At 38.4% G+C, this 23,796-nt stretch overlaps 1 protein-coding gene across 5 annotated transcripts in view; it reads right to left on the reverse strand.

The window, feature by feature from the left end:
- SPATA6 (spermatogenesis associated 6) overlaps positions 1–23,446 on the reverse strand; it is a 56,265-nt gene extending 32,819 nt beyond the window's left edge. Inside the window, exons 1-5 of one of the 5 annotated variants that reach the window (XM_036444813.2) lie at positions 23,195–23,446; positions 15,793–15,930; positions 14,191–14,239; positions 6,617–6,658; positions 5,347–5,471 (exon numbers count right to left, since the gene is read on the reverse strand). In XM_036444813.2, coding sequence (XP_036300706.1) covers positions 5,347–5,471; positions 6,617–6,658; positions 14,191–14,239; positions 15,793–15,930; positions 23,195–23,245 — 405 coding nt within the window. In that variant the 5' untranslated portion in view covers positions 23,246–23,446. Of the gene's footprint in view, positions 1–5,346; positions 5,488–6,616; positions 6,659–14,190; positions 14,240–15,792; positions 15,931–23,194 lie in introns of those variants that run through there. The other 4 variants (XM_036444810.2, XM_036444814.2, XM_036444812.2 and 1 more) reach the window with 4 other exon arrangements.
- Positions 23,447–23,796: the final 350 nt, after the last annotated feature.

Below are 23,796 nucleotides of genomic sequence, written 5' to 3' on the forward strand. Positions count from 1 at the left end.
TCAAATTTCTTTAAAGATTTTAAAACTACGATACAATATTAAAGTCATAGATACATAAAAATACTTCATGAATTTCAGCTCTTTTTGCTTTTACAACTAAAAACACATCTAATTACATAATCAAAAAATACTGTCGATAGTCTCTTCATGTTAAAAAAAAAAAATCATAGCTCCTGGATATGCAGTTGTCAAAAATAAGAAGAGGAATCGGTAACATTTTCCCCTATAATATAGCTTACATTCAGATCTATTCACTTTTTTGAGATAAGAGAAGACAAATGGTGAAATTCAAAGGAACAGTCACAAAGCACCTGAGAAAACATTTGGAAGCATTCAAGTTATGCCTTCACCAAAACATTTAAAGATATTTTCTGTTCTCAGTGCGGCTTCTCTCTAATACAGATAGAAGGCAGAAACTGACCAAAGGTGCCTACATTTGTCCTCTACAAGCCTAGTCTTTGACCTACTAAGTTTAAAGTTTCAAACATCACACATGCTACAGAAAAACAAATCTGACTTGCCTAAAAATTAAGCGGATTGTTTTTCTGCAAACATATCTACTATTAATAACATCCGTTATGTTTTGTTATCTATTACTGATAACGTATTGCTTAGCACTTTAAAACATCAGTAAGCACTTATTACTTCACACAGTTTCTATGGGGTAGGAAGGTGTAGGATGCTGAACTGAGTGGTTCTGGCTCACAATCTCTTGAGATTGCAATCAAGATGTCTTTGGGCTGCAGTTACCTGAAGGCTTTCCTGGAACTGAAGTGTTTGCATCTAGAGAAGGCTTGTTCACAGCTTCAGGCCTCAGTTCTTCTCTAACTTTTAGCAAGGACTCAGCTCCACATCAAATAAACCTCTCCATGTGGCTGCCTGAGTGTCCTCATGACATGGCAGCCAGTTCTCCCCAGACAGTGTGATCCAAGAGCAAAGCAAGGAGGAAGTCACGATCCTTCTGTGATGTTGTCTCAGAAGTGTAACACTCATGCTTCTGCCATATTCTATTTGTTAGATTCACGAAGTACAGCGCACAGATAAAAGGAGTTCAGCTAACTTTTCAATAGAGGAGTACCCAAAATATGTGGACATATTTTAAAAGCACTATAGTCTACCATCTTACCACAAAGTATTTGCATTCCTCTAATATGTAAATTAAACCCAGAGAGAGAAAGAGAGAGAGAGAGAGAGAAGTCCCAGACCCATAGGGCAGGCTGGCACGTTGTAAACTCAGGCTAAAGTTGATACCACAAGCCAACCAGCAGGCTGGGAGCTCAGGCAGTGTTTCTATACTTGAGGCAGGACTCCGTATTCTCCAGGAAACCTCTGTTTTTGCTCTTCAGGCATTCAATTATTTGGATGAGGTTCAACAACATTATCAAGAGCAATCTCCTGTAATTAACACATTGCGAACCAGTAGTTTTATTACTAGCTTTACCGTGGCCAGATAAGTTTCTATTGAATGAGTACAAAAAACATTTTACATAAATGTTAAAAGCACGCTTTAAAATTAAGTACCCGTGGCATTTTGAAGTAATTTATTACATGTTCTTACAAGCTAATATCTTTTTAAAATATGATACTTTGTGACACTGTGTAATGTGAGGTGGAACCAAACAAAGTTGGCAAATTCTTGTGATCCAGCCACAAAGTTTTAAAATAAACTGATTGGAAATATTAATAACATCTACAAATATCCTCACAGTAATACTTAGTCTACTGTTTGACCAAACAGCAGGGTGCCATAACCTAATCAAGTTGATATATAAAGTTATCACACCGTCTCAAATGTCACTCTATGAAGTCTACAAATCAGATGCAATTCATTCATTCAGTTCAATCAAGAGGCATTTATGTACCTACTCTAGGCAAGTTATTGTGCTAGAAGTTGCTCACAGAACTCAGAATAACAGTTTGCTGTTACCATATAAAGTATACAGATGAACACCTACATCAGTGGTCGGCAAACTGTGGCTCATGAGCCACATGGGTCTCTGGCTCCTTAAGTTTTTAGCAAAGGCCAGCTTAGGAGTATCCTAGTTGAGTTAAAACAATGTACCTACCTATATAGTTTAAGTTTAAAAAATTTGGCTCTCAAAGGAAATTTCAATCATTGTACTGTTGATATTTGGCTCTGTTGACTAATGAGTTCGCCGACCACTGACCTAGATGGAAGATATTTGCAGGGCAGAGTATGTGGGGATACAGATCTCCTATGCCTTCGCTGGGCACATCACTCTTCCTGCTCCACTCTCCACATGTTCACCAATATGGGAGATCTCTGAACCCAGGCCTTTTGGGTATTTATGGAGCCTTGTTACATAGACACGATTGACTAAATCACTGGCCATTGGTAACTAAACTCAATCTCCAGCCCCTTTAACCACCCTAAAAGTCTAGGGTGGGGCTGAAAGTTCCAATCCTCTTCCTTGGGTTACCTAGGGCTTTCTAGAAATCACCTAAGTCCAGCCAATGTGGCTCAGTGGTTGTGTTGACCTATGAAGCAGAAGGTCTTGGGTTCAATTCCCTGTCAGGGCACATACCCAGGGTTTGGGCTCCAATCCCCAGTAGGGGTGTGCAGGAGACAGCCAACCAATGATTCTCTCATCATCATTGATGTTTCTTTCTCTCTCTATTCCTCTCCCTTCCTCTCTCTGAAACAAATAAAAAAAAAAAATCACCTAATTAACAATGATCTAATGACTTAGAAATTCTAAGGGTTTTAGGAGCTCTGTACCAGAAAGGGGGTGAACATTAAATATTTATTTACTATAAATCACAATATCACAGTCTCTCTGCCCCAAATTAATTCTGACTCCTGCAGGAAAAAAAGCTGATTTTCCTGCGCAGACCCAGGTTTGGTAAAGCCACAATCCTCTCTGGCCACATAGGGGGAGGGAGCAGTCCCAGGCAAGAAAGCCACATACTCCCACCATTTTAACCCAAAGCTTTAGCAGTTATTCAAGCATAAACACTCTTATTTTATTTTTCCCCATCACCCTTTATCCCTTCTATGCCCTCTTCTCTCTCTTCAATCCCTGCCCATCCCCCCCCGCTCCCCCCCCTCCCCCCCCTCCCCCGTCACCATCACCGTCATCACCACACCAAGCATAAACACTCTTGATCTATTTTGTCTCAATTACCTTGCCAGTCAGCTTCCAGGATCCTTAAACTGCTGTTTGTGACAATTTTGTCCAGTTTTATATTTATTTTGTGTGGAGAGAGGAATTGGCCAACCTTTCTCTTCATACTACCATTAACCAGAAGGCTCATATTATATATTGCCTTAGTAATGCATTATCTTCTGAATATACGTAAAAATAATTCAAATTAAATTAAGAAAGATAACTGTTAATGGTCCACACTCTTATGTTTATATTGCCAGTTCGGTGTAATACAGCACTTTAAATTATTTTTAAAAGATCATAATTTAAAATCAGGTACTTTTTTCATTGCAAGTTTCTTGACAGTTCCTGAAACACTCTTGAAGGTTTTCCTAGTAAAGAAGGTCTAATGGATTCTGAAAATATCCCAAAGGAGGTATATTTCCATAGATTTGCTAGTTAGTCAATGTTTATACTTTCAGCAAGCAGAAGTTGTTATTTACTAGGATAGAGCAATCATAAACTCACCCCTATAGGAGAAATTACTTAATTCAACACATTGACTCATCTATTACCTCTCTCTTCTTTCTCAGATTACTCTAGTACATATTTAAAGTTAGTAAAAAAAAAAAAAATCCAAATTATTTCAAGTTAGCTAACTTTTGCTTTTTTCTTCTTTGAAACAGCAGGGGCTCTTCTCATTTTCTCTAAAAGAAAGACATTTTAAGGGATGAAAATATTTTGAAATCATCCAATGAAAGCTGAAAGAAGTTGGAAGAAGGATGGGGAGTCTGTTGTCGTAATGCAGCTTATAAATATAAATATACTAGTGGCCCAGTGCACAAAATTCATGCATGGGGGGTGGGGGAGAGTGGGAAGAGTGTCCCTCAGCCCGGCCTGTACCCTCTCCAATCTGGGACCCCTCGGGGATAACTGGCAGTCAGACATCCCTCTCACAATCCAGAACTGCTGGCTCCTAACCACTGGCCTGCCTGCCTGATTGCCCCTAACTTCTTCTGCCTGCCACCCTGATTATCCCTAACTGCTCCCCTGCTGGCTTGATTGCCCCTAACCACCTCTGCCTGGGCCCCACATTTGGGACATAGGATTCCATCCTCCAGCTGACCACAGGCACCCGGGATCTGGACTTCCCTCCCTCTGGTCAGCCCGCGGCCAGCTGCAGCCACACGGGATGCAGGGTGGGTGGCTTCTCCTTCTCCCAGGTCACAGCCAGCCACAGAGTGGGCGGCTTTTTGTCTACCACGCCATAGCCAGCGCAGGTGCTGGCGCCTGGACCACAGGCAGGCAGCTTCTCCATCTTCCCTGGGATGCAGTGTGGGTGACTTCTCCAGCTGGCTGCGACAAGAGATCACTGGGCAGGTGGCTTCTCATCTCTCAGGCTGCAGCCAGCCTTAGGCACTGGGACTGGTTTCTCTGTCTCCTCCCAGGACGTGGGGCAGGTGGATGTGAAGCTTCTGCTGCTGTCTGCGTCCTGGGATCAGGGGGCAGGCAGCCTCTTCATCTCCCAGGCTGTAGCCAGCCTCAGGCGCTGGCACCAGACTTCTTGGACCCCCACAGGCCTGGAGCAGCAGACAGGGGGAGGGCTGCCACCATATTTTCAGGTTAATTTGCATACTCGCTTTGATTGGCTGGTAGCATAGTGGAGTGATGGTAATTTGCATGTTTCTTTTTTATTAGAGTAGACATTTCCATTACATGAACATAGTATAGTAATTAATCTAGCTAAATTCCTTCTCATGAGCACTTAAATTTTTCACTATTATAAACAGTGGATTAAAGAACATTTCTAAGAAGACTCTTAGTATAACAGTGAAAATATATCTCTAACATATATATTTAGAACATCATAGGCTATGAGAATCTTTGCCTTTACTAGATAATTCTGAATTGTGATTGTTCCCATTTATGTGGCATAGCAGCATTAGAGTTTCCTTTTTTTCACACTTTTGATATTGTGATATTTATTAAAATTTACCATTTTATGGCTATACAAATGAAGTCACATAGTTGTTTTAATTAAGATTTCCTTAAATATTAATGAAATTGAGCATCGTTCCAAATGTTTATTGGCCTTTCTTTTAAGGAGACAAAAGAGAGAAGAGAGACAGAGAGACAGACAGGAATGGTGGGAGGAGGGGTAAAGGTATTGAGGGCTCAGTGGCGGTTTTTAACATTGATCCTGCATCACAAATTAACTAAGAAAATAATAAGCACTTACTCGAAGGCCAGAAATCCTCCTCATGGTAACCTGGCGATTTGAATCATGGTGTCCAGAAAGTTGGTTTGGACCCGGGAACATAAAATCTCGTGTATTTTCATCATATGTAGACAGTGTTTCACCCACTACAAGAAAGATACCCTGTGATTCAAATTTTAACAAAATATTCTATTTAGAAACCAAATTATCAGGTACAATATATAAATGCCTGATGCCTTACTGAAATACCTGCTTCAGGGTCATAGTTTTGTTTGTTTGTTTGTTTGTTTTTTATATGAAAAGAAAATTAAAGTTATGTTCAATAGAGTAACACATTTCCTTATTCAGACATTTAGCACATATTACTGATTATCCCTTCCTCCTTTTGTAGAAGGGAGAATATTCATCTAAATTTAATGAGTACCTGTGAGTTCCTTAGAAAAAGAAGCTCTGTAAATGTATTAAGTTGCTATGACATTCACAGATTTGAAATTTAATTACAATCTCTATAAATTTTTCTATCTCCCATTCTTTTCCACCTGCCACTATAAGTTATTAGATTATATATTGAAAAAATATATAGAGACATTTTCTGGAATTTGTGATTATCTGAATTAGATATATATTTAATATTCAAAATTTTTAAAATAACTAGTTTTCAATAAATGAAGTTTTCTATTTTTCACATAAATAAGTACTTGATTAAGACAGATTTCTTCTATAATCATAGATATCAATAATAGAAACAAAACTATCCTCCATATTGTAACTCTACCTATTCTAGGGATTTGTAATGTTTGCTAAATAGGTAAGATTTTATTTCCCTCAATTCCCAATAGCAGTCAATAAACAAAAACAGATAACTATCAAAAAAGCATATAGTTTTAGAAAAATCACAAAAACCTAACAGTCAATTTTTATGAAAGTCACAAAATACATTAGAATAATATATATATATTATATTATAATATATATTATATATATTATATATATTATATATATTATATATAATATTTATAATATATATTATATAATATATATGTATATTATAGATATTTGCTTTCGATCATTACTACTGATTCAATTTTAGAACAGTGTGTTCAAATGCCACTTATGTCGATCTTTCCATATGTATTATTTTGGTTTATTGACATTTTACACATAGTGGACGAATACTAGAAATTCAACATTGTTCTTAATTTGGGAAGAAGAGGAAAATATGAGATATTTAAAAAGCATTTCATTAAAATGGGTTCACATGTCAATTACCTTATCAAATATAATACAGTACCTGGTGGAACTAGTTGAATCAACTCAAACAATGCTGTATCATCTGAAAGTTTAACAAATTAATAACAAACAAAAGTTAGTTACTTTACTATAGAAGTATCTAAAAGTCAAAGTAATTGTTGAGTAGACTATGTATGTGTGTGTGTGTGTGTGTGTGTGTGTACACATATACAGACGGTCCTCGAATTACATGGTATTCAACATATGTCATTTTGTGGTTATGTCACCATCTCCCATTTATTTATAAAAAAAAAGTTTTGTCATTTGCACTTATGTACATATGTACTTTATGTTTTTTATTATTTATTTACCACAAATAAAGGTCAGGAATTGTTATCTTTCTTTTAAATTTTTTTACTGTGCCACTTCATTACTGCTGTGTATGTGCTCTATGTGAGTGAGGTAGATGCTTATGTAGGTGGGTTCAGACTTACAACGAAAATCACATTACATAGCACCATAGGAACGGATCTCCGACGTAACCCGAGGACCTACTTGTTGATATGTATATTGTTGATATGTTTCTTGTGACTTTACGAATCTATAATATAGATTAATCCCCCACTCTCAGTGGGGTTTTCTTTCTGATTTTTTAAAGACTTTATTATTATTATTTTTTTAGTGTAGTCTTACTTTTACAACACAATTGAGAGGGAGTTACAGAGATTTCCCATGTATTCCCAGCCCCCACACATGCACAGCCTCCCCATTATCAACATCACTCACGGGAATGTTACATTTTGTTTTTTACCAAGGATGAACCTACACTGCCATATCATAATTGCCCAAAGTCCACAGTTTGCCGTATTGTTAACTCCTTGTGGGTTTGGACAAATGTATAATGACATATTTCCATCATTATAAATAATATTTATAGTATTTTCATTGCCTTAAAAATCCTCTGTTCTCTCATAGCTTTTAATAATCTCATGAAGTAGAGGAACACATATTGGAGTACCACGGCCGTGGGAAGACAGAGCAGAGACAATGGCCTGATTAACTAGCTAGATTAGTGGTCAGTAAACTGCAGCTCGCAAGCCACATGAGGCTCTTTGGCCTCTTGAGTTTTTAGCAAAGGCCAGCTTGCGTGTACCCTAATTAAGTTAATAACAATGTATCTACTTATATAGTTTAAGTTTAAAAAAGTTGGCTCTCAAAAGAAATTTCAATCGTCGTACTGTTGATATTTTGTCTAATGAGTTTGCCGACCACTGAGCTAGACTATAGAACTGGATCTTGGAAAGATAAACCACAAGAGTAAAGAATAAACTAAAAATAGATATACACTGAATATTTGTAGCCCCTAAAATTCATATGCTGAAATCCTAACCCCCACTGTAATATTTGGAGTTCGCACCATTGGGAGATAATTAGAGTAAAGTCATAAATGGAATTAGTGTCCTTATAACAGAGACCCTAGAGAGCTTTCCTGCTCCTTCCACCACATGAGAACACACAGAGAAGATGGCCAACAATGAATAGAAAACAGACCCTCACTAGACATGGAAACTACTGATGCCTTGATCTGGGACTTTCCAAACTTCAGAACTGGGAGAAATACATTTCTATTGTTTATAAGCCTACTAGTCTATGATATTTGTTGTAGCAGGCCAAACATACTAAGACAGTAACTGAGGCATAAATCTGAATCATACAAAATCCTATCTGAATTAAGGTAATCCAGAAATGCTTGTGCCCCCTAGTAATCTGCTAAAACAATCACAAGTCTTTACCACAAGTAAAGGTCAGGAAGGAAAATATTCTCCGTTTCAAATTATTTCTATAATTTTTATATTCAAAGTCTGACATTCAATGAAAACTGACCAAGTCAGTAGAAAAAAATAAGCATTTAGATAAAAAACAAAGAGATCACAGAAAATAAAAGCATATAAACAGGAGATTCAGAAAGAACAAAAAAGTTTATCAGACTGAGACTTAAAATATGCTTAATATGCTCAATAAAATAAAATATAAGATTGAGAATGTTTAACAGCTAACTGAAGACCACTATAAACAGAATGAAAAAATTTTAACAAAAATAAAATAACCCAAAATTAAACACAGTGAATGGGTTTTATCAACAAATTACAAATGACCCAAGAGAGATTTTTAGAATTGGGAGACCAAAAAAAATTTTTTTTGAGAGAAGCACCGAAAGCCAAAAGTTAAAGAACAGAAAAAGGAGAAGAAAAGAGATAGAGTAAGAGGGCCTAACACTGTAATTGGATTTACAAAGGAGAGCAGAGAAAGGGGCAAGGGAATACTCAAAAAGGTAATGTCTAAAAATGTATGCAAAGAAAGATATCAAGATACAAATACAAAGCAGAATATATTTTAAAATGCACACACACACACATACATACACATACAGTTGGACACATCAAAATAAAGCTATAGGAAAAGACAGACATGAGCTATTAAAAGGAACCATTGGAAAAATAACAGAATACCTGTGAGAAAGAAATAATAAAATTGATAGATGATTTCACAATAGAAACTAAGGAAATAAAAAGACAATGGAATGGTATTTTCTAAAGTCTGGAAGACAATAATCCCAATATTTAGAAAAATATTCTTTTTTGAAAGAGATGAAACAAATACACTGTTAAAATAAATAAAAATCAGGATGCTCTATGACCAAAAGACAAATTAGAGAGTAATTAGAAAGATTATTCTTCAGTCCTAGTTGGGTATCTCTACTAGTTAGAGCATTGTCCTGAGATGCCAAGGATGAAGGTTTAATCCTCAGGCACACACCAGAATCAACTAATGAATTCATAAATAAATGGAACAACAAATCCGTATCTATCTAGCTACCTACCTATATATCTTTCTGCACATTATTTCTCCCCTCTCTATGTAGCAGCCATGAGGGCCTCACAGCCATTTTGAACTATAACCATGCTCCAAGTGCAAGCCGGAGTACTGGATATGGTAACATGGCACCATGGAAGAACAGCCAGGAGCAGATGCTAAGCTAGCTGGATAAAGGCAGAGACTGCAGTGAACTGAACTGAACCAATGGCACAGAATTTCTGGACCCTGACCTTTCCTATGGGCTCAATGAAGACAGGGCTAGACTTCGTCACAGCAGGACAGAGCTGAACCTGGGGCAGTGCTTTGTGTTTGCTCCAGCTTTAATAAACCTTGCTAGTACCCCTTATCCTCTCATGCATGGTCTCCAAAATGCTTTTCTCCCAACATCACAAGGACCCCATTTCCACTGGCAACAAAAATACTCTATACCTTCTGATTCTACCAGGGACACAATGATTAACTGCCAAACAAAGTGAATTAATGGAATAAATAGTGTAGGTTATATTGTTACTGAAACATCTCGGCTGTAAAGAAAAGGCCCGAAAAGTAATTGAGTTTGTTCAGTTTACATTTTATCATAAGAACACAGATTAACTTCTGAGAAAAACTTTTTCCTAGTTTCTATAAAAAAAAAAAAACCCCATTTTATTCCTTTGATTTAAAAACTATATTTTGGCAAAAATACTTTAGGAAGAAAGACCTTAAATTATTGAATGAAAAGCTTTATAGAAAAAAAAAATGCTGCTGAAAACCAACTCTAAATTAATGTAAATTACATCTACTGGAACATGTAATGTAATTAACCTCATAGTTGCCCTTCATCTTGTAACTAAGAAATGACAATTTTTCTCCTTCCTCTGTAGAACTTTCATTTTCATGTACTTTCAGTATGAGTTAAAAGTAAATTCACTGCAATAATCCAGAAATCCTAGTCACATGGAGTGAACCGAAAGCTACAGGAAATACCTTGAGAGAATGCCAGAAGGCTGTTAACCCTCAGTGTCAGCAAGACCAATAATAATTTTTTCTAAACACCGATTTACCTGCCCTAACTACAGAGGTGAAGATGAATTGGTTGGGGTGCACTTGCCATTGTGAATTTAAAATATGTATACAAAGTCCTACAAGTTCTCCTGAGGATCCAGGCAAGCATTTATTCTCCACCTGAGAGCATTTTAAATATTCCAAACACCAGGTAAGTACCCATTCCCAGAAGCTGAAAAGCAGGGGCTCTTATGAAACCAACATTTTCCCCTACAGGCAAGAAAAACTACTAGGGACACCTAGTAATCTACCGCAATATAAATAAAGATCATATCTCCTTTTTATCCAAATGTTGAAGGAAATGAAGCCAGAGCAGCTATTATATTATAAATTTTGAAATACAAAATATATTACCTAAACAAAGAATTATGACACTACAAATGGTATCTCTCAATAGGATAGTTCAAACACTCATAAAAATAATAGTGAGAGGCAGTTAATTATGAATTTTATTTAACTCCCTGGATATCAAATATCTAGCATGTACCAAGCACTTCCATATACACTAGAAATATAGCAAACAAAAGAGGAAATTTTTCTGGTCTTATAAAACTGTCATTATAAAGAAAGAGAAAATAAAAAATAAATAACATAGCAGTAAGAAGAAATACAGGAGGAACACTCTTCACTATTTGCTCTGAGCAGTACCCTTTTATACCTATTGTTTTGGTGGAAATTTTAAAAGCATGCTATTTTGCCAAAACCGGTTTGGCTCAGTGGATAGAGTGTCAGCCTGCAGACTGAAAGTCCCAGGTTCGATTCTGGTCAAGGGCATGTACATTGGTTGTGGGCACATCCCCCGTGGGGGGGGAGGGGGTGCAAGAGGTAGCTGGTCGATATTCTCTCTCATTGATGTTTCTAACTCTCTATCCCTCTCCCTTCCTTTCTGTAAAAAGTCAATAAAATATATATTAAAAATAAAATAAAAAATAAAAGCATGCTATTTTACTTGCAAAATATCCTGGTGTAGAAAATAGGAACACCCTAAAGATAATGAATGAGATGGAGACTGAGATATTGACAAAAAGGTGATGCTATTTTAAATACACTGGTGAGAAAAAGCCTTCTTTTATGATAATAAATTAGAGCAGTGACTGGAAAGAAGTGAGGGAGCAAGCATTATGTTTATCATATGAACAGCTTTTTTAGGGAGTGTATTTGTAGAAGTATACCGTGTGTGTGTGTGTGTGTGTGTGTGTGTGTGTGTGTAGAACAGAATCTAAACCTTCAGTGAGAAAGGATGAAAATTCAGTTTCAACAAATATGTAGAAACTTTTCATTCTCTTTCTTTTTTTTTTCTTTTATTCTTTTTTTTTTTAAATATATATTTTATTGACTTTTTACAGAGAGAAAGGGAGAGGGATAGAGAGTTAGAAACATCGATGAGAGAATCATCGATCAGCCGCCTCCTGCACACCCCCACCGGGGATGTGCCCACAATCAAGGTACATGCCTTTGATCAGAATCAAACCCGGGACCCTTGAGTCTGCAGGCCAACGCTCTATCCACTGAGCCAAACCAGTTAGGGCTCATTCTCTTTCTTGCCTAAAAATGGTTCCCATAAAAAATAACAAAAAAAAGGAAAAAAATGGTTTCTAGTGTATAGTTTTATCTATAACTAATTTTATTCTGATAAATTCCAGGATTAAAACCTTAAAGAGAATGCCTCTCTAAGAATGTAAAATATCCCTATTATGTATTTAATAGCATTAGCACTTAATATCATTTTCTATATCATAAACATATACTTCCCCAGTATTTTAGGTGATTCTGGGCCTCTGGCTTTTCCTTATAGGTGTTAAATGGAACTGGTAAGTACTCCAATAATGACGATAATAATAATAACACACCTCTGATTAAAAGGTACATTTTTAAGTGTTTACTGTATGCCAAGAACTGTTGTAAGTGCTTTATCTGAGACCTCAGATAAAGACTATTTACCAAACTGTCCAATTAAGATGACACTGGAATCTCCTTGAGCATTTTGGACCACACTCAACTTGCTTTCAGTTAACATATTTAATAACATAATTAATGGATTTTGAATTTCAGACAGACACGCACACATTAGTTTTGTATGTTACATAATGGGAAATGATATATGTGACTCACAATTCCTGTAGAGAATAAGTGGAAATTCTGTTTCTGTTCAGTTTGCTTGTTTTAGTTTTTAGATCCAATTATTGATAAATATTTTTATAACAGAAAAATTTCAGGATAACAAAATAATTATCTCCTTACTTTCTAAGATACACAATTTCCCAGATACTGAGTAAAATGTTCAGGATATATTAAAAGTCATATACCCACTGGCACTAAATTTCCACCTAGCCAGTCTGTCACAGTGAAAAACAAAATACCTAGTGATAGAACAGCTATTAAAAAAAAATAAGATTCAGGTTGTGAATTCTCTGGAGAAGAGTCACTAAACTAGAAATTCCCTGAATGTAGGGCAATGAGCTCCCCTGATCCCTCTGTATATGCCCAGATTCTAGCATGGTTCAAGGTTCCATGTTTCTACATTGTCAAAGTCCCAGAGGGGTATGGATGGGAGAAGGTGTGGAGGAGATGACTGACACTAATGATACCCAATATTTTTTACCTTTTTATCCACCGGTGCATATTAGACCACAGTTCCATATTATACCACAGTTCCATACTAGACCACAGTTCCATATTAGACCCATCTGGTGATCTCTAATCCATTTCTAACTATAGGAATAAACAACAGAGCTTTTCATTTCATACCCAGAGCTCAAATATCTTATCCCCATGTGTATACCTTTGCATTACTGCTCTCACAAATAGCTATACCATTTTACAGTTGATTCCTGGTACTTTGAAGAATTTACTGTTCTCCACAGCCTTGAAAATGTCTCTTTCAAATAATTTATTAACTTTAAATGTAATTCAAAATGTAAAACATATGTATTTTATTTTTTTATTATTGATTTCAGAGAGGAAGGAGAGGGAGAGAGAGAGAGAATCATTGATTGGCTGCCTCCTGCATGTCCCCATTGGGGATCGGGCCCACAACCCAGGCATGTGCCCTTGGCTGGAATTGAACCTGAGATCCTTCAATCCAAAGGCTGATGCTCTATCCACTGAGCCAAACCAGCTAGGGCAAAACATATGTATTTTAAACTATCATTACATCAATTTTTCATTATTTACTCTTTTGATTTGCAATACACTGAGAATAAAGATATATTTTTGTCTTCAGGGAAAAGCTCTACCTAAAATGAATCTCTGTTCTTACATCATAAATAATCTGCATTATCTTAATAAATAGTTCTCAAGAAGTGTTCTTTTTAATCTTTATTGTTGAAAATATTACATATTTTCCTTTTATTCCCTAACTGACTTCTTCTAGCCTGCCTCCACCACTCCACTGAGGCCTTCACCACACTATTGTCTGTGTTCAAGGGTTATGCATATGTGCATATAAGTTCTTTGGTTGATCTCTTCCTACCCACTGTTTTTGTTTTCTACAGATCAACCACAGGGAGGCGGGAAAAAAAAAATTCCCAGCCTCTCTGTAGCACATGTATTTTTTTTTTAATCATTATTTCCAGGTATATTCTGAAATTAAAAAAAAAAATGCTCAAAATTTTAAAAATTCTTATTAAACCCTTTTTAACTTTTATCCAATTCAGGATTAAAGAGCATGATTCTAAAATGTCTTAGAACCAAGATTTAAAAAATTAAACTTACATTCAAGTTGTGCAACCACATCTCCAGGGTCTACTGCTTCAGGGAACACCTAGAATAGAGAATGGAGAGGAAACAGGGTGGAAAAAAGGACGTGAAGGCACATATCTATAACTTATTCCCTCCCATGCCCAACATATTTCTTTCCCAACCAAAAAAAAAACAAAAAAACTTTTGACATTACAGAGAACTATCACTTCTTTTCTGCTTCCATGATCACTGTGAAAGATTTCACAAACATTACCGCAGCCTCTGCCAACCTCTCACACTTCATCTGCTAGCATTCTTCTCTTTCTTTTGTTACCGTGATCATATTGGCCTTCTTGGTGTTCCTCCAACTTATCAAGATAATTTCCAACAGGAAGCCTTTATATTTGCTACTAGAGGCCCAATGCACAAGATTTGTGCACAGGTAGGGTCCCTAAGCTTGCTGGCAATCAGGACCAATCTGTGGGGCAATTGGTGGGGTAATCGGAGGACCTGCTGGCACCCACCTTTGCCAGCCTGGCGCTGCTTGCTCACCATCCCCGACCTCCCGCTGCTGCTGCTGCCACTGGTCACCTCCCTCTGAAGGACAACCAGCTATGTGATAAAGGGGTCCCCCACTCGCACCTGCCTTGGCTTGCCTGGGGCCTATCGGCTAGGGCAGCTCCTGCCTTGAGTGTCTGCCCCCTGGTGGTCAGTGTGAATCAACCGGTTGTTTTACCGGTCATTCTGCTGTTTGGTCGATTTGCATATTAGCCTTTTATTTTATAGGATTCCTCTGCCTAGAATGTTTTTCCTTGCCTAGACCTTCAAATAACTGATACTGTCCCATAACTGAGGCTCAGCGTAAATGTAATTGCCTTCTGTGATCAGTTTAAAGTAGATAATCCCCTTAATCCCTCAGTCTTTATTCTTTTCATGACACTTATCACTATCTAAAATTACATTATTTATGTGTTTACTTAATTTTGTCTATTTCTCCTATTAAGCTAAAACTCTGAGAGGGGGAAGATGTTGTCTACCCAGCGCTTTGAAAAGTGCATGCAACAGAGCAGGTACTGGGTAATTATTTGTGAAAAAAAGGAAAAAGGAAAAAAGGGAAGGGAATGGAAGGAAAGAGAAGGGAGGGGAGGGGAAAGGAGGGGAAGAGAAGGTGGAAGGGAAGGAAAAACAGAAAGAGAAAAATAGAGAAATAAATAAATTTTTAAAATGAGAAATATGATTGATAATAACCAAAAGCAGCAGTTTTGGGAGAAGGAAGAAATGAGACTTTTAGAAGGAAGTATCACAAGACAGCCATAATAAAATATGATCTGTTCTTACCATCTCCTTTCTCTTTTTTATAAAAATGATTATTTTAAAATGATTATTTTGAATGCTATACTTATCACTACGATAATTTTAGAAATGAACTGATCCATTAGGAAAAAGAGGTAATTGATTCCATGTATAATATAATACATATTTATTTTCAAGCCTCCAAATTCATGTGACAAATCTTCCTTTGAATTAAATCAAAGTACATGGTAGCAACAATAGTTTGGGTTCTGGGATTTTATTCAAAGTGTGGAACTACTTTCACTTTTTGTTTATTCATTTTGATCTGAGATTTGAACTCACCTTTTCAAACACCATTCTGGCATTGAAGACCAATGGAAAAGTGGCTGGGACACATTGTGTCTTTTTATATTGGCCAAACACACAGATGCTAAGATAGATATCCTCCTTGTCTTTCAGCACTACTCCTGGACAAGTTACCTGAAAGAAATTAGGTAGATGCATGTAACTGCTTTATAAATTTCCTGATCTGCCCTACCTAAATGACTTACAAAACATTACATAAAAACACTAGCCTGCTAAGCTAATAAAAATGCACAAATAAAAAGATGGAGATTCTAAGTATTGACAGAGTTAAAGGAAATGCCTTTATAATTTCCATCCCTCTGAGAAATCTATGATTTTCCATTTGGTTATCTGTGCCATATTTGAAGTTTTATGCAGTAATTCTTAGGACAGACACTAATAATTCTAAACAGTCAGCCTTAGGAGCTCTCTCTATGCTGACTGCTGACATAAACTTATTCAGCATCATTTAATCACAAGGATTAAGAATCAGCAGAAATAAAGCTCTATCCTATTGAAAACACACACACAAAACACCATTAAAAAGCACGAAGTTGACTTGTCTTACCCTAAATAGCAGCTGATATACACCCTCATCAAAAGCAATATGACCAAGTATCAAAGCAAGGGAATTGTTCATTTATAGTCCAATAAAATGTTTTTAAATATAAAATTGCACTTAATTATCCTTGTGGTTGACAGAAAGTATAGGCACAAAATGTGGGGTTTCTAACAAATCCAGTGTGATCTCTGCAGTCCCTACCCTGTGGCAGTGGCAGTGATCACACATGCTCTGAGGATCCTAATTTGAATCTAACCTACCCACATAGTACTGTTATCAACATCCCCTCATAATAGGGTCAATGTGTGTGTTTATTCTCTAAACACACACATTGCTTTCTTGCCTCACCTTCTTCCATTATCTGGATTATTATTGCTTACTACTTCATCCCATCTCCTAATTTACTCCAAGGCTTGCACCAATTATCATTTCTTACAAAAAGAGAAACTTCTCTTGATTCACAAGTTAACATTATTCATTCAATCTAATTCTGATATTGATTATTAATTTACTATATGCAAGTAAATCTTTTAGATTTAGCATTTTGTAGTGCTCATAAGGTCCTAATTATTGTCACCAGGTATTTTAATTTAATAGGTACATCTCACTTCTTTTATTTGACTATACATCCCCTGAAGATAGAAATTTTATTTTGCTCATCAGTGTGTCTAAAAACACCAACTTTCATTATTTAGAAGAAGCTCAAAGATTGTTTGGCTTTTGATATTTTATGAATTGTGAGAATGAAAAAGTCATCTTTTCTGTCAAAGAACAGTTTAGACAGTGGCCATTTTGGACTGTGTGACTTGGCAGCTCCTCTGGGGGCCACCATCTTGAAATGGCAAAGGCCAACCTCTCCTTTGAATTAGCCAATCATAAAAAACTGTGCACCTGAGCTCCAATCAAGAGTAAGAGACAGGTCACATGGGTCAAGATGAAAAAGCCCAGCAGGAAGCCTGTTCAGTGTGCGTGTGCTCCCAGACCATGTGCGTGTGCACCCTTCTGCGCAGAAGTAAAGATATTTGCCTTGCTGCCTGGCTCCTGAATATGTTTTGTTTTCTACCAGGACCCCTGAGTTTGGGAGCACGCTTTATTTCTTACATATATGAAAACAAAAAAAGCCCTAAGAAAGAACAGGTGAATTACTTAAAATCACACAGTAAAGGAATCAACACAATACATACAAAGTTCTTAGCATAGTACCTGACAGCATTTATTCAGTAATAACTACCACTATTAGACTGACAACCATTACCTGCAATATTAATAGACTACTGCATTTAATAAATAACTAAGACTTCATGCCCTTTGTACACAGCAGTATACAAACTTAAAAAAGTACAAAAATAATTTATAATAAAATATATATTTCTCTACATGTAAATGATCTGGCTCAAAGATATGATATTGCAGCTGTGGGCCCTGGGGGGAAGGGGAAAGAGCACGGAAGTATCTACCATGAATGAGCTAACTGGTTCCGATTGAAAATCAAATAAAATCAAATAAAGAACAGAACCCACTAGCCATTTCTAAAAGGAGGCCTCTCACACAAGTGGCACTTTGGAGAGAAGCTTGCATTGAACTGCCACCTGCAATGTGTTCCTACAGTCTGAGCCAGCCCTTACAAAGGAGTTCCTGGAGTTGTATTTCAACCAATAGGACTGAGATTTCACCATCCAATCAGAGCATCTTTACCCATCAATCAGAGCAGCTCCATTCTGACCAATCGGGACAGCACATTTTGGAGCAATCAAAACGTGAGGATTTGCAGTCCTTATATGCATGAGGACTGACCACTCAGGGACTGGGATGGGGACTTCTCTATATAAGTCACCTTACCTCTGGCTTAGAAAGCACACTTTCCCTTTCCTCCAAAGATGGAAGACTTCATTTCTCCCATGTCTCCAGAGCAGAGCGGAAAGAGCCAAGCAGGGTGAAGCTGTCTAGCAGAAGAGGGGCCATACCTGAGTTTGCCTCACCCTAGACCACCTCACAGCCATGCAGTTCTACCGTTGTGCTGTTTCATTTTGAGCTTTAATACCATTGAGCTGTTTCACATGGACACCAGGAGATATGTACAAATATACTCACTACAGCACTGTAATATTAAAAATTCCGAAAACACTGACATTTAAAAGTTCATCAACAGGGGCATAAAAATTAAATCACTCATATAAAAAAACAGCATTACACAGCAATTAAGGAAATGGGCTGGATCTGCAAGAAACAACACACAAATTTCAAAAACAGTGAAGTGCAAAAACAGGTTTGTAGGAGGATACATACGGTATGATTCCATTTGTGTAAAATTTTAAACAAATCAATAGTGTAGGTAATACTTAGACATACATAAATATGTAGTAAAAATACAAAAACCTGAATGAAAAGAACATACTCCTACTTCAGGATACTGATTACACTGAATCTAGCAAAACAAGATCTGGAAGAGGTGCAAAGAGGCCTTAAATAGATATGTAACATTGTATGCCTTTAAAACAAAGATCTGTATCAAACATGTAAATCATACTACTACTTGTTAAATTGGTGGTGGTAGGGGGGGCAGGGGAAGCAGGGCAGGGCTGGGGTAGGGGGGAATCACATTATCCATGTTTTTTCCCCCTGTAAATTTGAAATATTTTATAAAGCATTTTCTAAAGTCTATATATTGCAGGTAAATGTACCACCAACTGCAGGGAAACTGAGATACCACGCCACAGAAACGTGGACAAGGGCCACATTCAGCTGAGTAGTGACTGAAAAGGACCCAGATCTGTTTGCCCCAGTGCTATCAATAATTTGAGTGAGGTAATGGGGTGAAGTGAGTATAGAGAAGGAAAAGTTGGAATTATACAGATAAACTAACCCTAAACTAGCACTATTCAGGAAAAGCAAATTAGTCTGTTTCATTGCCCAGGCATTGGGCTTTACACTTATATCTCCAATTTTTTTTTTTCCATTTTCCCAAATAATGTCATGAAAACTGAGCTAGTGAATAATAAAACATCTGTACCAAGAAAACAAATAATAAAGCATCTATGCCAAGAAAAAATATTTTTCATGGTACAGATGTTTCAAATATTAAAAGTGTGATGGGAAATATTATTTTGCTACTCTTCAAAAACAAGTTACTTGGCATATCATATCATTTTCCAGACTCATTGAGAAAAGCCACACTTGGTTCCTAGCAATATATTTTCTCTCAAGTCATATGGCTCTGTTGAGCAATTCGAAACGTCGAGATTACCACTAATATAAAACTGCAGCAAAAATAAACATGGAGCAGATAAGGGGAGAGAAGAATGGAATGCCATACATTCAACAGGCAAGGAGAGATAAAACATCTAATATCTAGTTTATAGGAACTGGGGAGCAAATTAAATGTCACTACAAAAAATTTAAACAATAACACAACATAGACTATTCTATATCTGAACCCCCCCATCTCTTCAAAAGGTAATGTACACAAAAAGATTTTTACAAGACTGATTATTTATAGGACCTTTACCCCGGGCAACCACAACCTGTTAACAATCCAAATAATCATCAATACAGAGAACAGATAAGCATATTATTATATGTGCATACAACAGAATACTACTCCACAATCTAAAGGAACAAACCACTGATAAACACAACAACAAACATGGATGAATCTTAAGAATATGCTGACCAAAAGAAGCTACAAAATATGACTCACTACAGTGGCCCCATTGAATATGAAGTTCAAGTACTAATAAACTATAGAGACAAATCAGAATATTAGTTCTCTCTGCATGGGGTTTAAAGGGGCATTAGGGAACTTTCTGGGGTGATGGAGGTGTTTTAAATCTTGATGTGAGTAATGGTTACAGGCATATGAATTTATCAAAATTCATTGGGGAGGAGGTCTAGAGAGGGGAGAAAGGAAATGTCAAGGTAATGAAAAAGTAGGACTGCTTTATGTTAAAATGGATTAAAAATACTTAATAAGGAAATGCAACATGTAAACTTTGATTGGATCCTGGTATGAAAAATTAACTACACAATTCATTTTTGAGACAACCTGGAAACTTGAGTATGGCCTAGATATTAAAAAAAATCACCACTAAGTTCTTAGGTGTGTGATAATGGTCTTGTGGTTATGTAGAAAAATTTCCTTATTTTTAGAAGATGTATACTGAAGTATTTAGAAGTGAAATGTCGTGGTATCAATAATTTACTTGAAATTTTTCAGCAAAATATATTTATTATATATACACATTACAGTATGTGCAAATAAATTAATGGACATACGTCATGGGATATAGTTATTCACTATTCTTCCAACTATTCTGTATGTTTATTAAAAATGTCAATAAAAAGTTGAGGAAAAAATGCCATCTTTTATAGTTGTAGAGTGATCCTCAGGATTTAATAAGTAAAAAAAAAAGAAGTGCAGAATAGCTTATGTATCATATTACCTATTGTTCAAAAAATGAAACTAAAAAGAACATGGGTTGGGTTATTGTACGGGTATGTATATTTACTTGACTCTATTACAAAAAGGAATACTAGAATAATAAATAAAAAACAAATAAAAATGATTATCTATAGCAGATGAGTAAAGATGGGAAATAGGTTTGAATAGGGCTGGCATCAAGACTTCTCAAAGAATATCATTTTATGCCATATATAAATGCAAAAATTCAATTAAATTGAAAAGAAACATCTAAATAGAAAAGATGCAATAATTCCTCTATTCAATCAAAGCCAAGTTAATCAAAAGTGTAACATTTGTATGGTTATTAATGGCCCTTTTTTTGCTCCTTCTGAGCATCAGAGCCATTTAACAACAGGGCTTGTACCGGTCAGAAAACTTAACACATTGTTGCAGATGTGCCCCTTAAAAGTTGTGCAACTCTAGAAAAATAATCATGCTATGCCTCAATGATTTTCTCATCTGTAAAAAGAAATAAATCCAATGATAGCTAAGATTTCTTAAAAATGTAAAATTCTGTGACTCAAAAGTTTGGTGGGGGGAAAAAAATTTAACAGGAATGTTTCCACCTGCATAATTTCTTAAGCCTCCATGAACAACAAAGTTCCATTTTACAGACACTCACTTTGTGTAGTGCAACCAATACTGAGGAGGAAGAAGAGTGAACTAACATTTGTTTCTCAGACTCCTCCAGGAGTAATCAGTTACAGCACAACCAAGCACTTCCTCTTAGAAAGTCTGTATCAGCCAAGGCAGGGACGCAGAGCCAGCCAGCCAGTCAGGCCCGGGCTCTCATCAGGCTGCAAAACCCCATTGGTTTAGCAAGCAGAAGCCGCAGCCAGTCATATAGCCTGTAGAGTTTTGCTAACTGCCCTGAAAAGAGTGGTTTAGGGAACTTTGTGTATTTTTTTGCTGAACTAATCTCACTTTACAAAACATTTGCCAAAGATCCAAAGATCGGCAGCTCTGGGAACGAAAGCATGTGAGGCGAGGGCTATGGAGTTTCCCAACGCAGCAGAGGGAAAAATCTCTGCTGCTGGCTTCAAGGCAAATGGAGAGCCCCAGAAACGGATCTCCTCCACCCCTGCCTCACATGCTGCCCCACCCAGCCTCCCTTCTTTAAGACCTAACAAAAGACCCAAAACAGTCCCGTGACTTCTCAGGAGGTTTCTGGGACTAGGCTGCAGCAGCCTCAGGCGGGACTGCCAGGACAGGGGGGTGCTGCCGGGGTTGGATTAAGTGGAAAGAGAAGCCTTGCATGCAGGGTGTGCAGGAAGAGAGAGGGCTGCGCGGTGCAGCACCCCAGGAAAGGATGTTGCACATTGAAATGCCCTCCTCACCCACTCCAGTTTTGATGAGATCAAAGAGTGATTTGAGAGATAAGAAGACTCAAAGAGGTGGGAGGAGAGAAAAGAAACCGAAGGAGGCATGTTTGGTTCCAAACTGCTTGGAGGTCTCAAATTGGGGCATGGAAAAGCTCTTTGGAGAGGGGCAGCTCTCATCTGAAGAGAATGAGGGGGTTCTCTAAAGAGAACGGGGGAGGGAGTTTTCTCATGGCACAGAGAGGTCCAAGCCCCGCACTAGAGGGAGGACCGGGCTGGATTTGCACAGCAGGTTGAGGGGATGGAGTCCATTCGGCAAAGCAGGAGGAACTGCGTGGACTTGCAGGTCCTCCGGAGGGCGTTCAGAGAAAGGTAATTTTCTCTCTTTAGGTCTTTCTTGGAGTAACGGGAAGGAGTTAAGGCTGCCTCTGAATGCCCGGAAGGTCTGGGGATTGGAGGGGCCTGCAATGATCTCTGAGGGGGCTTGGCTCCGGGAGGGAAGAGGATGCTGTGGCAAGGTGCTTTTTGTGAAAGGATGGCATACTTCAGTGGTTGGGTGTAAGAGTTCGACTTTAAATACTGAGAATAAAAGGCCCCTAATCAGAAGGGTGGAAATTGGAAAAAGTCCATCTGAAGCGATTTGGGAAGAAATGCTCACTCTCCTGCCCCCCTACCCCCCTCACAACTCCCAGAAAGGAGGGAAGCAAGCTGGGCCAATAACACTCTCTAGAACAGGAGAAGGAAAAGAGAAGCCTGGCCCCCAAACAACTCACTGGAAAGTTGAGCTGGTGGAGGGGGGAGTGGGGGGAAAATAATTGAAATGATTGGAAGAAACTGCAAGTGGAAGTTGGGTTGAAGAGAGGAGCGCTGAGGGGGGCCAGGCCGCTACGTGACAGGAGTGGGAGGGCGCTCAGGGTTGGAGGTGGGAAGACGGAGGTGGCCTGGGGTCTAGGCTACCTAAGGATGGCTCGGAGAGTGAAGGCGGTTTGGGTGACTCGGGGTTCTCGGAGTTGAACGGTGTAAACTCCGGGGGCTGCGGGGTAGGTCACCGGTACTCACGGAGCGGATCTCCAGCGCCAGGGCGCATTGCAGCGCCTTCACCTTCGGCATCCGCGCGGGGAGGGGCGGCGGGGAGGGACCCCGGCCGCGGGCCCGAGTGAGGAGAGGAGACGCCGGGCGGGACGGGGACGGGGAGGAGACGAAGGCGGCGGTGGCAGCTGTGGCCCCCAGGCCGGGGCCCGCGGTCCAGCCTGGGTCCCGCCCGAGAAGCAGCGGTGCGCGGGGCGCAGACTCGTTGTCATGGCATCCGGGGGCGTAGCCGGGGTTGAGGGGCGTGGCCGGGCAGCGGGGCGGGGACGCGCCGGAGCCTCCACGCTGGGGCGGGCGGCTGGGGGCGGGGCTCGGCGGGGCCGGAGTGGGCGGGGCCGCTCGAGGGGGCGGGGCTTCAGAGGGTCATGGTGAGGTTGGGTCACCTTCTGTGACATCAAACTGCTAGCTCAGAACCAGACAAAGGAGAGAATAGGTGTGGCATGGGACAGGGGACAGGTAGACAGTTGGACTCCCGAGTCCCGAGTTCTAACGTGGGGAAGCACCGTGGGCATCACTTTCCCCAGATATAAAGGATAACTATTCGTTCTCCTTTGAATTTCACTATCAAGTTT

The sequence above is a fragment of the Pipistrellus kuhlii genome, unplaced genomic scaffold (assembly GCF_014108245.1).
Source record: "Pipistrellus kuhlii isolate mPipKuh1 unplaced genomic scaffold, mPipKuh1.p scaffold_m20_p_2, whole genome shotgun sequence".
Lineage (NCBI taxonomy): Eukaryota > Metazoa > Chordata > Mammalia > Chiroptera > Vespertilionidae > Pipistrellus > Pipistrellus kuhlii.